The sequence below is a fragment of the Pelophylax lessonae genome (assembly GCF_965119305.1).
Source record: "Pelophylax lessonae genome assembly, chromosome: 5".
Classification (NCBI taxonomy): Eukaryota; Metazoa; Chordata; class Amphibia; order Anura; family Ranidae; genus Pelophylax; species Pelophylax lessonae.
Window position 1 is genome coordinate 327,042,720 of NC_138772.1, and position 14,420 is coordinate 327,057,139.

Here is a 14,420-nt window from a genome sequence, read left to right on the forward strand (position 1 = left end):
ACCCAGTGTCGCCAGTGTCGCCAGTGTCACCAGACCAGTGTAAGCCAGCAACAATGTTCCTTTTTGCTAGTCACACCAGTCCCAGTGTCACCAGACCAATGTAAGCCAACAACATTGTTCCTGATCACCGCCACACCAGTGCCGCGGTCACTAGAGCCAACAACAGTGTTCCTCACTAGGGATGATCGAACGGTTCTGGTCGACCATCGGTTCGACCTGAACATTGACTGTTCGAAATTCGTCCGAATTCCGAACTTTTTGCGGAAAAAGTTCGGAATTCTGCAACCAGAACCGCCCAAAATGCAATGGGACAGGAACTGGGCTTTAAAAGCCTGTGATTGGACCAGAAACATCAGTAAAAGCCAATTGAGGGGGCAGGAGGATGCTAGGAATGTGATTGGAGTGACTAGGGGGTCCAGAGGCCAATTAGTAGTGAATACGCCCCCCAGTATATAACATAGCCCCGCCAAATCTCTAGCACTGTAATACAGGGGCTGTGGAAGAGAGTGGAAGCAGTTCTGTTACTCCTGCTGAAAAAGTGTCATTTAGCAATTATTAGTGTGAGGAAAGGGATATCTAGTGTAGTTAGGGTACTATATACCACTATAGTTAGATTCAATAATCTAGTTTCTGTAGGGAAAGTGTTAAGTGTCAGGGTGACCGTAATGTGTAGTTTAGGGTGAACTGACTCTAACTGCTATGCCAGGGTGACAGAACTCATCCATGTCAGGGTGACCGCCATAAGAAAAAGATCATTTTTCTTAGAATTATTAGTAGAGCAGGGATGGGGTTCCGCTCCTGTCACACCTGGGCATTTTTGTTGCAGGCGTTTATTGGGCTTTTTTGTGGACGTCTTTGGAGGCAGGCATGACATCTGAACTTCTGTGTAGGGGTATACACACACACACACACATATATGTATATATACACATACACACATATAGGTGTGAAAGTAGAGGAACCCCATCCCTGCGCTAATGAAATTATTTGCAGGGATGGGGTTCCGCTCCTATCACCCTATATGTGTGTATGTGTATATATACATACATGTGTGTGTGTATATATACCCCTATACAGAAGTTCAGATGTTATGCTTGCCTCCAAAGATGCCCAAAAAATGCCCAATAAACGCCTGCAACAAAAACGCCCAGGTGTGTTGTTGCAGGCGTTTATTGGGCATTTTTTGGGCGTCTTTGCAAGCAGGCATAACATCTGAACTTCTGTATAGGGGTATATATACACACACACATATATATATATATATATATATATATATATATATATATATATATATATATATATATATGTGTGTGTATATATACCCCTATACAGAAGTTCAGATGTCATGCCTGCCTCCAAAGACGCCCAAAAAATGCCCAATATACGCCTGAAACAAAAACGCCCAGGTGTGAAAGTAGCGGAACCCCATCCCTGCGCTAATAAAAATTCTAAGAAAAATTATCTATTTTTCTGGTTCTGGACATGCTACAGAGCTGAAACTTCACAGGTACACTTTTAGACCCCCTCAGGTATTAAATCCAAAGAAATCTCTTTTTTTTTTCAATAATTTTTTCAATAATTGGCTCTCTATCAAAAACGACAATTTTTAAGAATTTTTTTTGTGTGATTAATAGTCCCTGGGGCATGGCCCAGAACCCTAGGCACTTTTTAGGGGCATTTATTGGGTTTTAGGGCTTCAAAATGGTGTTATTTAATTACCGAAGTTCGGGTCCCATTGACTTCCCAAAAGTTCGGGTGTTCTGGTCGAACCAAACTTTTCAAAAGTTCGATCATCCCTATTCCTCACTGCTAGTCACACCATTGCCAGTGTCACCAGAGCCAAAGCAGACTGCAACAGTGTTCCTAGTCCCTGCCACACCAGTGCCATTGTCACCAGACCAGAAGTAGCCATCATCATTCCCAGTGCCACCAGACCAATACAGCTAGCACCAGTAACCTGACTGGCAGCCACGCCAGTAAAATGTCATCTATTACCATTATTAGTTGGAACCAGTGTATTTATCACCAACGAGCACTAGTACAAGTGTCTTCACTTGTACACTAGTGAGGGCGCCTTTCAAATTATGAGTATGACTGATGAAGGCAGCGGGGAAACCTCAATCAGATTCAGATTCAGAGTAGGAACTTGAGGAAAGCAGCGATTCATTGTCGGCCACCCCTGATTCAAAGGATGAAACTACGTCACTGCTAAAGAGTGGTGTATTTAGGTTTTGTGCTGCCCCAGGCCTGACTAAACTCGTGCACCCCCTAATTTAAATATGACCCCCCTTCTTGTCAAGGTCACACCCCTTCCTCTTTAAGCCCTCTGTAATCTGAAAACCACACCCCTTGTTGAGAGGCTTTTGCCTGCTTCAAGTAGGTTTTCCATACCTATGCAAGTCTATTGGAATGCAGAATCTTCATTAGGCACAGCGAAATGCTGGTCAAAAGGAGGTCAAGTGCACCTGTCAATGAATTATGAATGATCACTGAAACATCTCATACTGATGTCAGAACAAATGCCACTGCTAATTGATAACAAAGGCACTTCCAGTGGTGAAAGTGCTCATATTCACCCGCTAAAAAAACCCTAAATGACATCACATTGGGCCAGCAGATAAGGTTGGGCTAAATCCATTTTTGTGGATTATTGGACATACAATGCTGATCTGAAAACACAGGTACCGCTCTTGGCTGTCAGTGCCACTTATCCCAGGAGGAACACTGGGGATGGGGATGCCCAACTACAGTTCGATTTGAAGGTGGTCATGTGACATTCACAAACTGTTTAACCACTTAACGTCTGCTCACATTGCTGCTACTGCAGCAATGTGGCTCCTTATCGTCTAGCGACATAGTACTACGTCGCTAGACTCCTCCCCCTGTAGGCGGCACTCGCGCGCCGCCGGAGGCGCGCTCCCACTGTTTTCAGTCACAGCAGGAGTCGGGCCAGGGGAGGAGCGGCGGCGATCGCCGCTGCTCTTCCCCGATCGTCGGGGAATCTAGTTTGGAGATCCGCCCGCCTGTGTAAACAGAGCGGGCGGATCTCCTAAGTGACAGGGAGTGACAGATCGCAGTTTTCAGCATAGCTGAACATCCGATCTGTCTCTGACTCACTCAGTCACCTCCCCCCACACACGTCAGTAAGCACCAGGCATACATTAACCCCTCCCTCTCCAATAAAATTAACCCCTTCCCTGCCAGTGTCATTTTTACAGTAACAGTGCATATTTATAGCACTGATTACTGCAGTAATGTCACTGGTACCCCCAAAAGTGTCAAAAATGTCAGTCAAGGGTCCGATCTGTCCGCCACAATGTCGCAGTCCCGCAAAAAAAATCGCAGATCACCGCCATTACTCGTTAAAAACAGAAACACCAAAAATGACAAAAATCTTTCCCTTAGTTAGTAAACGCAATAACTTTTGCGCAAACCAATCAAAATACACTTATTGTGATTTTTTTTACCAAACATAGGTAGCAGAAAACAAATTGGCCAAAAATTTTAAAAAATTTTGATTTTTACATTTTTATGGGGGGGAATTTCATATAAAAAAATGTTAAAAATATTGTTATTTTTTCAAAATAAACGCTCTTTTTTTGTTTATAGCGCAAAAAGTAAAAATCGCACAGGTGATCAAATACCACCAAAAGAAAGCTCTGTTTGTGGGAAAAAAAGGACGTAAATTTGTTTGGGTACAGCGTCGCACGACCACGCAATTGTCCGTTAAATTCGCACAGCGCCGAATCGCAAAAAGTGGCCCAGACGTAAGACAGCAAAATCCTCTAGTGGTAAAGTAGTTAATAGTCAAAGCATTAGGACTCAATCAGGCCAAAAGTGACCCCAAAATATGTCAACACACAGACTGAAAGATCTTATACCTGTGTATGTTTAATTACAATACATTTTGCTAAAAAAAAAAAAAAAAAAAAAAAAAAACAGGATTAACTGGCATTAAGGTGTTCCTTTCAAGAAAAACCTAGGACAAATCCTCAGGTTGCAAAAACCATGAGCAAAAAAGGTATATGTTCCAGCTTTACTTCTCATCCAGAAGACTACAAAAGCCGCAGAGGAGGGTAGGCAGAGCATTAGGCTGCTAAGACCTGCTGCCAGTGCCACACTTACTAGTACTGGAGGCCGCCAGTTGTATTAAGTGTGGGCGTAGGTCTGTCCAAACGTCAGGCCAGTCATCAGCCACCGGCCAGTATTATCATACTGGCAACAGTGCGTCCACTTTATGGGGGCACCGGACAGATTTGCCTCCTAGGTCCTTCCGCCCAGCTCAGTCTGTCCCATAAGACCGGCGTAAGCGGTGGGGACTCTTTTCGTGCAGGAGCGAGAAGGAGACTGTTTTTTTCATGCGGGGGCGGATTTTTTTTCTCCCTCCCCCCTCCTGCAAAGTGCCACCCTAGGCCTGGGCCTTGTTGGCCTAGGCCAAGATACAGTGTTGCTGCTAAAAGAGTAAGATGTACTATGTGATATGTACAAATATGATAGATAGTGAGGAAAGTATAGCTTCATTTTCTTTCTTCATTTACCAAATAAGTCTTCAAGAAATTTACCATGACTCCTAGTAAATATGTTGGATGGTCTGCTTTTTCAAAATGTGGTCATTTTGTGGAAATTTCTCCTGTCCTGACACTTTAGGGCCTCAAGAAATGTGATAGGTAGTCAGGAAGTCAGATGTGTCATTTATGGTCTTTGCCTGAATGTGGATCTTTGGATTTTGGGCCCCTCTATGTATGCAGGCAGCGGAAAAATCTCATATATGAGGTATGAACATACTCAGGAGAAGTAGCAGAATGTGTTATTCTAGCCCTGTCGATACCATGTGTCCTAATATCTTATTAATTGATATCTTACATAGTTACATTGGGGGAGATTTACTAAAACTGGAGCACACAAAACCATAGTAATTCTTCAGCTTTTAGGCTTTATTGTCAAAGCTTCATTGAACAAGTTGAAGTTAGAAGCTGATCGGTTACTCTGAACAGATGCACCAGATTCTGTGTGCACCAGTTGTAGTAAATCCCCCCATTGTCACATAGTTGGTAAGGTTGAATAAAGACACCAGTCCCTCCAGTTCAACCTAATAGTGTGTGTGTGTGTGTCTACTATTTTCCATATCCCTGTACATTGTGTGCACTAAGAAACATATCTAAAATATTTTTGAACCTATGTATACTTTCCGCTGAAACCACCAGCTGTGGAAGGGAGTTTCACATTATTTCTGCCCTAACAGTAAAATACTATTTATGTAGTTTAAGATTGAACCACTTCTCCTCCACCTTCATTGTGTGGCCACGTGATTTTTTTTCATAGACCTAAGATTAAGTAGATTCCTTCCAATGCTAAAGTCACCTTTCAAGGATTTGTATATTGCTGTTATATCCCCTCCTCAGCATCACTTCTCCAGGGAGAATACATTTTAATGTTTGTAGTCATTACTCAAAACTGAGGTCCTTCAGCCCCAATCTTAGCTTTGTTGCCCCTTTCTGGACTCTTTAAGAACTCTCTGGTGTAAGCCATCTGGTTCTAGTGATTTGGTCACATTAAGTTTTAAACACTGCTCTTTGTCAGCCACAATAGTGCACTTAATGTACTGTTATTAGCATGACTGTTAAAATTAATGTTATTTAATATACTGGTATTAATGTAGCACCCTCCTCTAGTTAGGTTGTTAGGCTTAATTTAGTTTTAGGCTTCCTATAATCAGTAGATTGGTAATTACTATTTTTGTTTGGTTAGGGTTTCCTAAGCTGGGTGTTTCATTCCTCCCACTTGCTCCAAGAATATCCATTTTCAGACCAGCTACATACGAAATTTGAAGTAACATAAAATAAATTAATAACTATATAACAAAAAGTGACCCCCCCCCCCCCCCCCATGCTCATGCGCAAAAGCGAACGTGCACGTCGGTCCCAGAAGCAAACAGCGATCATCTCACACATGTGAAGTATCATCGCGAACGTCAGATCATGGGCAGTAATTCTAGCACTAGATCTCATCTGTATATCTTAAGTGGTAACCTGTAGATAGTAAAATTTACTTTGTTTGTCATTGTTGCACAGGTTACTTTGGTTTCCCTTCCCTGTCCCCTTATAGTAACAGTTTATTCTGCTCTAGGGCTCAGAACTTTTTGTTGCTTTATGGCCCATGATGACAGAGCCAGATTTTTAGGAGGGGTGGATGTAGCACCCTCCTCTTAGGCTTAGGTTGTTGGGTTCAATTTTGTTTTTGTTAATGGAAACTAACACTTCTTTGTTTAGTATTACTTAATTTACCATTTTAAATTTTTTTCTTTCTTTGGCTCAACTTTATTGCTCTCAGCCCCCTATGTAATAGCATAGTCACGTGTCAGTTTCCTTAATGTTCCAAATATATCCTTACTGTCACACGCGCGGGGGGGTCCGTGACCGCGCGGGAGTAGAAGCGCGCCTCCGGGGGCGCGCGCTCTATCCCTAGACCTTCACAGGCTAGCGACGTAGTACTACGTCGCTCTGCCTGTGAGGGGCTGACCGCCGCAGTAAATAGTCGTGCGGCGGTCGGCAAGCGGTTAAGATAAAAGCGAATTGGTTACTATACATGTCTGCTCCAGTTTTAATAAATCCCCCCTAATAATTGTACCACACATATTAGTTTATCACTACACAAAATGATTCTAGGGCCATCTTTCACTGTTAAAGCAGAGTTCCGGCCTCGGGGGTCGATTTGAGCTAAAATTACCCCTGGGACAGTCAGGGCTAGTACATTCCATAATGGATAGCCTCTGAACTGTCCCGGGTCGCACTTACCTGTAAGAAGAAATACTTACCTTGAAAATTTCTTCTCCAGCGCTGCCATCTCAGGTATGGGCAGCTGAAGCCGCAGCGTCCCTCTTCGTGTCTTCTTCCGTGACGTTGGAGTCCCACAATGCACTGCACTGGCCCCGCTTGTCACTTCTGGTGCAGGCGTGGCATCACTGCACAGCTTCTGGGCATGCCCAGAAGCTGTTTAGCAGTGAATGCCGCGCCTGCACCAGAAGTGACGAGCGGGGCTGGTGCAGGCACATTGATTCCTGGAAGCGATGACGTTCAGCTCCCAGGAATCATCGCAAACCGGAAGTGACGGCGCGAGCCGCGGCCGCAGAGGGAGGAGGTGGAAGGAAGGTGAATATATTTTCTTCTATAAAAAGGTAAGTGAACAAAAAAAAAAATCGCCAGTATCCATTTCTTTTTCAGGTTACCTTCAGCAAGCGGATGGCCCAAAATCGATTTTATTGATTTTGATGCCGGAACTCCGCTTTAACTCTAAATTGATTAAGAGCTGTAAAGACCTTTAACCACTTGCCGGCCGCCAGCAGTACATATACTGCGGCAAGACGGCCCTGTCCTGCAAAATGACAATACTGTACTTCGTTTCGGGGGACGGAGGCGCACGCACTCGCCGACTGGCTACAAGGGAAGCCAATCAGCGGGTTTGATGGGCACAATTGCCACTGGGCACCTGTGATCGCTCCCCATGGAGACAAAACGGCGGTCTGCCATTGTAAACACGGCAGACCACTGTTCTGTTAGTATTGAACACAGGGCTCCTTCATAGTTTATCAAAAAATTGTGTAATTGTATGTATTGGTATGTCCAGTTGTCCAGGGGATTGTGGGAAAGTTGTTAAAGGAGCCCATGCCTGCATCTGGTAATCATGATAAGTTAAAGCGGTAGTATCCCGCTTTTTGACACTTTTACCTACAGGTAAGCCTATAATAAGACTTACCTGCAGGTACAAATAATATCTCCTAAACCGGCATGGTTTAGGATATATTTACAGTGCATGCAGCCGGGGGGGACCGTCAATTAATTTGCCGGAAGCTTGCCGGAAAATCACTCCCGCGCGCATGCGCGGGAGTGACGTCATCGCGGCTCTGGCCAATCATCGCGCTGGAGCCGTCTCTTCCGGCCAATCACCGCGCCGGAGCCGCCGAACCCGGAAGAGACGGCGAGGGATCATGGCAGCGCCCGCAGCGATGTCCGGGGGTCCGTGTCGGGGCTTCGTTCTAAGGTAAGTTACACATAATGGGCTAGTATGCGATGCATACTAGCCCATTATGCCTTTGTCTTGCAGGTTTTTTTTTTTCTAGGGTTTACAACCGCTTTAAGAAGCACTTCGCTACAGCTATATATTCACTTTAACCACTTCTGGACCGGAAGATTTTGCTGCTTAATGACCAGGCCCTATTTTGCAATTCGGCACTGCGTTATTTTAACGGACAATTGCGCGGTCCTGCGACATTGTACCCAAACTAAATTGACGTCCTTTTTTTCCCCACAAATAGAGCTTTCTTTAGGTGGTATTTGATGACCTGTGCAATTTTTTATTTTTTGAGCTATAAACAAAAAAATAAGCAACAATTTTGAATAAAAAAAACAATATTTTTTACTTTCTGCTATATAACATTCCCAAAAAAAATTTAAAAATCAAATTTTTTTAACATTTTAGGCCAATTTGTTTTCTGCTACATAGTTTTGGTAAGAAAGATCGCAATAAGTGTATTTTGATTGGTTTACGCAAAAGTTATTGAGTTTACTAACTACGGCAAAGATTTATGTCATTTTTTTTTTTTTTTTACTAGTAATGGCGGCGATCTGCGATTTTTTGTGGGACTGGGCCATTGCGGCGGACAGATCGGACCCCTAACTGACACTTTTGGGGGTACCAGTGACATTACTATTATAATCAGTGCTAAAAATATGCACAGTTACTGTAATAATGCCTTTGGCAGGGAAGGGGTTAATGTTATTGGTGATCAAGGGGTTAAATGTAAGCCTAGGAGAGTGATTCTAACTGTGAAGGGATTGGGCTTGTGAAGTGATCATAGAGACATGCGATCCTATATAGCAGGATCACATAGCCTCTGTGATCACTTCAGGGAGAATAACAGATGGCTGAGTTTACATTAGCCGTCCGTCCTTCTCTGTCAGCGGGGGAAGATTGCCGGTGTCAGACGGCAATCAGAGCCACCTGACACCCACACTGGCTTCCTAGCTGACGATCGGGGACGGGAGTGCGCCTCCGGCGGCGCGCACTCCCCCCCTAGTGGCCTCCCAAGCAAATGACGTTTACTAACGTGATTTTGCCTGGGAGAGCCACACTGCCGACGTAAAAAAGGCAGTGCAGCGACGGGAAGTGGTTAAAGTGTTATTAAAGCCATCATTTTTTTTTTTTATTAAAAATTCATACATGTCATACTTACCTGCTCTGTGCAGTAGTTTTGCACAGAGCAGTCCCGATTTTCCTCTTCTTGGTCACCTGCCTGCGCTCCTGGCCCCTCCCTCCTGATGAGTGCCTCCAAAGCAAGCTGCTTGCTACCGAGCCACTGCTCTGTGTAACCCCTGCTCTCTCTTTATTGGCTCATTCTCCGTGATTGACACTATTGGTTGACAGTATTGATTTCTCACTGGTTGTGATTGACAGCCATTGGCTCCTGTTGCTGCCTCAGTCAGTGAGGAGGAAGAGAAACAGAGAGGTCAGTTTTAGGGGGGGGGGGGGCTGCTGTACACATAGGGTATTTATCTTCATGCATAGAGTGCATAAGGGTAAAAAGCCTTAAGCCTCTACAACCACTTTAACCACTTGCGGACCACCCATCGTACATATACAGCAGCAGGGCGGCAGCTCTGTCCCAGATCATGTACCTAGTACATACTGAATGTCCGCCGGCACACGCTGATTAGACAGTACACGGGCAGAATGGCAATCTGCCTATGTAAACAATTCAGATTGCCGTTCTGTCACAAGGGAGGGTATTGATCCTGTGTTCCTTTAAAACAGGAACATGGATCGAGGCCTTTCACTTTGTCAAAGCACCTCCCCTACAATGAGAAAGCACAGGCTAGGCACACAGTTAACCCTTTGATCTCCCCTGATGGTAACCCCTTACCAGTCAGTGTCATTAGTACAGTGACAGTGCCTATGTTTGAGCACTGATCACTGTATTAGTGTCACTGGTCCCCACAGAGTGTCAAAAGTGTCAGGTGTCTGGTTTGTCCACAGCAATATCGCAGTCCCACTATAAGTCGCATAAATAAAAAATACTAGTCAAATAAATAAAAATATTCCATAGTTTGTAGATGCTCTAACTTTTGCGCAAACCAATCAATATACATTTTTTTAGGTTTTTTTTTTTTTTTTTTACCAAATATATGTCGCAGAATACATATAAGCCTAAATTGGTGAAGAAATTCGATTTTTTACATTTTTTATTGGGTATGTTTTATAGCAGAAAGTGAAAAAAATAATGTTTGTTTTTTTTTTTTTAAATTGTCAATCTTTTTTTGTTAAAAAAAAAACACAGAGATGATCAATTACCACTAAAAGAAAGTTCTATTTGTGGGGAAAAAAAGTACAAACATTTTACTTTTGGCACAATGTTGTACGACACCGCGATTGTCAGTAAAGTAACCCAATGCCGTATCGCATAAAATGACCTGGTCATGAAGGGAGGTGGAGGGGGGGGGGGGGTTAAATCTTCTGGAGGGCAAGGGGTTAATATAAGGGAGGGACAAAACTCTTCTGTATTATAAACTAGAAAAAGAGACAAGTGCGTGTTTTTCCTCTCAATGTATAAATGAAGGATGTGAAAGCGAAAACATTGATTTAGGAAGTGAAACGCTGTTGAATGAGGAACAAGAAAACATGTTGATCTATAGCCTTTTATTCAATTTGTTACACACTCTGCGTACATCTAAGTCTGGATTTCTTTGATCATGGTTATAATTTATGATTCTTTCGGTATTAATATAGGAACTTCAGAATAGTTCCAGTCATTGCCTGCTACTGCATACAGATAAGTAGAAGGCTGACCCCAAACAGCTGATTGGGATAGGAAAAGAACGGCTTTGCACCATGAAGACTTTTGTCATCTGTCTTTTAGTTTGTTACTTATGTCTAGGAGAAATGAAAGAATGGCCCAGACACACAATCTGCAAGCTGAATGACATTGAAGCAACTTACCAAAGTTGTGGTAAGTAAAAATGGTTTTCTCCGTTTTCTAAAGATCACTGCATAGTACTGACTATTGTTTTTAATAAGTTTGGTGTCACGCTGGGGATAAGTTATAGCACAAGCAATACCTGAATCACTAAGGGCATGCAATGACAGAGCCCTGCTAGCTAGCTCAGCATGAGCAAAATCTTTTTCATTAAAACTACAACTTATACGGCTTATGAAATACACAGGAGAGAACCATGTTAGACCAACGTGACGATATTGTGTGCTAATTACATGTGCAGCGAGTTAGCTCTAGTATATCATGTTTTTATAGACATGCAATCAGGAAAAGTTCATCTCCTAAGAAAAGGTACATCGATTTAAAGGATAAGTCCACCCTAAAACTAAAATCCCAGCATCTATAGACATCAACGATCTAACACTGACCTATCTAGGCCTGTAAAGAAGAAATCAGTATGCATACCTTTTTTGAAGGTGACCCGACCCGATCTCCAGCGGCGGAAGCTCTGTAGAGGACACGGCCGACAACAGCTGTGAAATCAATGGGAAGTGACGTCACCCATAGAGTTACCATGGGGCTTCCGTTGTCGGCCATGTCTTCTGCACCCGCCTCCACAACGAAGCTGCAGCTGACAGCTCAGCGTGGGATTGGGTCCGATCGGCTTCAAAAAAGGTAAGTATACTGATTTCTTCTTTACAGGGCTAGATAGGTTAGTGGTAGAACATGGAGATCTAAAGATGCAGGGATTTTAGTGTTAGGGTGGAGTTTTCCTTTAGTAATCCTGTCTTATGTAAAAAAAATACATACAGAATGGCTGTCTGCCTTGTTTACATTCTGTCTCTCCTGAGAATGATCAGCGTGTCCGGCGGATAAAGTAAAAGAGGAGCTCCAAGCTCCTTCAGAAAAAATGAGAAGCCAAAAGCTACAAATACTGTAGCTGCTGACTTTTAATATTAGGAAACTTTCCTTTCTAGGGATCCAGCGGTGCCTTCACCCCAGCTGATTTTTCCATCGGCTCTCGGGTGGTGCTGCCGCCGCCATTGCTTTCCGTTCGGCTGTCACAGGCGCTTTCCAGTCTTCCTCCTGGTTTTTGACTCTTCGGCTGCTTGATTCGCCGGTCTGTGATCATGTCTCCAGCACTAGCATAATGGAGGCACATCACCATGGCACAGAGTAATGTTGTGAGATAAGTCTGTGCTTAAAGTGTTACTAAAACCACAACAGTAAAATCAGTCTGTATACTGTATTTAGTAAAGCATGCTTGTTATACTCATTTTGTAACCTAAGGGATTATTCCTCTGCATTGTGTAAAAAGGCTGTTTGATCCTGTCTTCTCTGATCATCCCCTTCTTACACTGTCCCCAATCCATCTGCTGATAGTACAGAGCCTTGGGGGCACTCTGCACATGCTCAGTTTTGTGTGTATTGCTAGAGTTTTTTTTTTATTGGGATGGTGCATGTGATCAGCACAGGGCCAATCAGCACTGTCCAGACAGAGGGTCAGAGGTCCTGCAGTCTCATAGGACACTCAGAGTAGAATGAAAACTCATCCTACAAGCTTTAACCAGATACTGCTGATGAGAAAAGGTATTTAGCAGTTTATATTTACTAAAATATTTGTATTTCCATGTTCTTTGTTCTTTGTACTGTGGGAAAACAGATATATTGAATGCAGGTCCATAGGTTTTAGTAATGCTTTAACACTGACAGGCAGAGTGAAGCAGTTATGACTGAGGAGACCAATGGGGTGTCTTCTGTCAATAAAATTCTATCTATCTATCTATCTATCTATCTATCTATCTATCTATCTATCTATCTATCTATCTATCTATCTATCTATCTATCTATCTATCTATCTATCTATCTATCTATCTATCTATCTATCTATCTATCTATCTATCTATCTATCTATCTATCTATCTATCTATCTATCTATCTATCTATCTATCTATCTATCTATCTATCTATCTATCTATCTATCTATCTATCTATCTATCTATCTATCTATCTATCTATCTATCTATCTATCTATCTATCTATCTATCTATCTATCTATCTATCTATCTATCTATCTATCTATCTATCTATCTATCTATCTATCTATCTATCCAGCCACTTCTGCCCGCTCACACAGCCAGCCACTTCTGCCCACTCACACAGCCAGCCACTTCTGCCCGCTCACACAGCCAGTCGCTTCTGCCTGTATCTGACACAGACAGGCTTTGAGGAGAGACAGAGCCTGTCACAGCTGCATGGGATTTCCTCCCCCTCCCTCTCTTTCTCACAACTACACAGGAGGCGAGTGTAGCTCACATGGACACTGCCGCCTGCTCTGCTCTCTCCCCTGGTTCCTCATTGGCAGGGGGAGTGGGCCAATAGACGGCAAGAATTGTATGAGAAAAGGATTATGGGACATGTAGTCCCGAAGACAGGCAGCCCCATAACAATCCCCTGGGGGCAGACTACAAACCCCAGCAGGGAGAGAGACAAGGGAAGCAGGGGGAAGATACCATGAATTGGTAGATACTATATTCATAATTGGTACATCCAATATAACTCCCAAAACTATATAAGTAAAGCGACTAGTGCAAAGTGGCTTAGTGCACATCAAACCATAGTCCATACATGTGAGCAAAAAAAATAATTAAATTTAAAAAATTGTAAAAAATCTTGATGTGATCCAAAGGTGAATGGTGCAGGTGAGAAAACTCTGGTGCTCCCCTCTCTGTAAAGACCGCACTCACCAGATATATTGCCCCCCACAGGGGTAATAAGCGTAGTTTGACTCAAGAGGATATTCCCATTCAATCAAGGACATTAATAGATGGTATGTGTATGTAAAGATCCAGATATATGTGCCCCCACAGGGGTAGTAAGCGTGGTAAGGCTCAAGAGGATGTACGGTATCTCATTCAATCAAGGACATCAATAGATGGTATGCAAATATAAATATCCAGGACATGTAAGGAAGGAAAGGGCTCACATACTGAAGTACTGTTAAATTTCAACAATTTTATTTGTCAAAAGAAAGGTACTCACAAATTACGTGGTTAAAATGAGCAGTAGCAAAAAGCCCCCAGTTACAGTATCGTGGCGCGCTTCCGGAACGCTGTGCGTTCCAACTACCAGAAGTGCGTTCCAACCCAGTGGAAAAAACGCAATGATGCTCTACGCATTTCGTCTATATGACGTTATCAGGAGCCTAACTTTGTATTGACACCCCCAGTGATTCACATATGGCAGTGTGAACTGCCTGCGAGTTGAGTGCGATGTGGGAACCCGCAGTGGGATTGCAGGGTTCCCGCATCGCATATGTGTGAATCGGCCCTGAGACTGTTCTTGGGGTTGAGAGGCAGAGAGCAAAACCTAATATACTTAAACGGCTCCTTTCTATCTATCTATCTATCTATCTATCTATCTATCTATCTATCTA

General features: G+C 43.2%; 1 protein-coding gene across 1 annotated transcript in view; it reads left to right on the forward strand.

Moving 5' to 3' along the window:
* Positions 1 to 10,772: 10,772 nt before the first annotated feature.
* The window catches only part of LY86 (lymphocyte antigen 86), a 64,384-nt gene continuing 60,736 nt past the window's right edge, over positions 10,773 to 14,420 (forward strand). Inside the window, exon 1 of the mRNA XM_082257485.1 lies at positions 10,773 to 10,999. Coding sequence (XP_082113611.1) covers positions 10,882 to 10,999 — 118 coding nt within the window. The 5' untranslated portion in view covers positions 10,773 to 10,881. The remainder of the gene's footprint in view (positions 11,000 to 14,420) is intronic.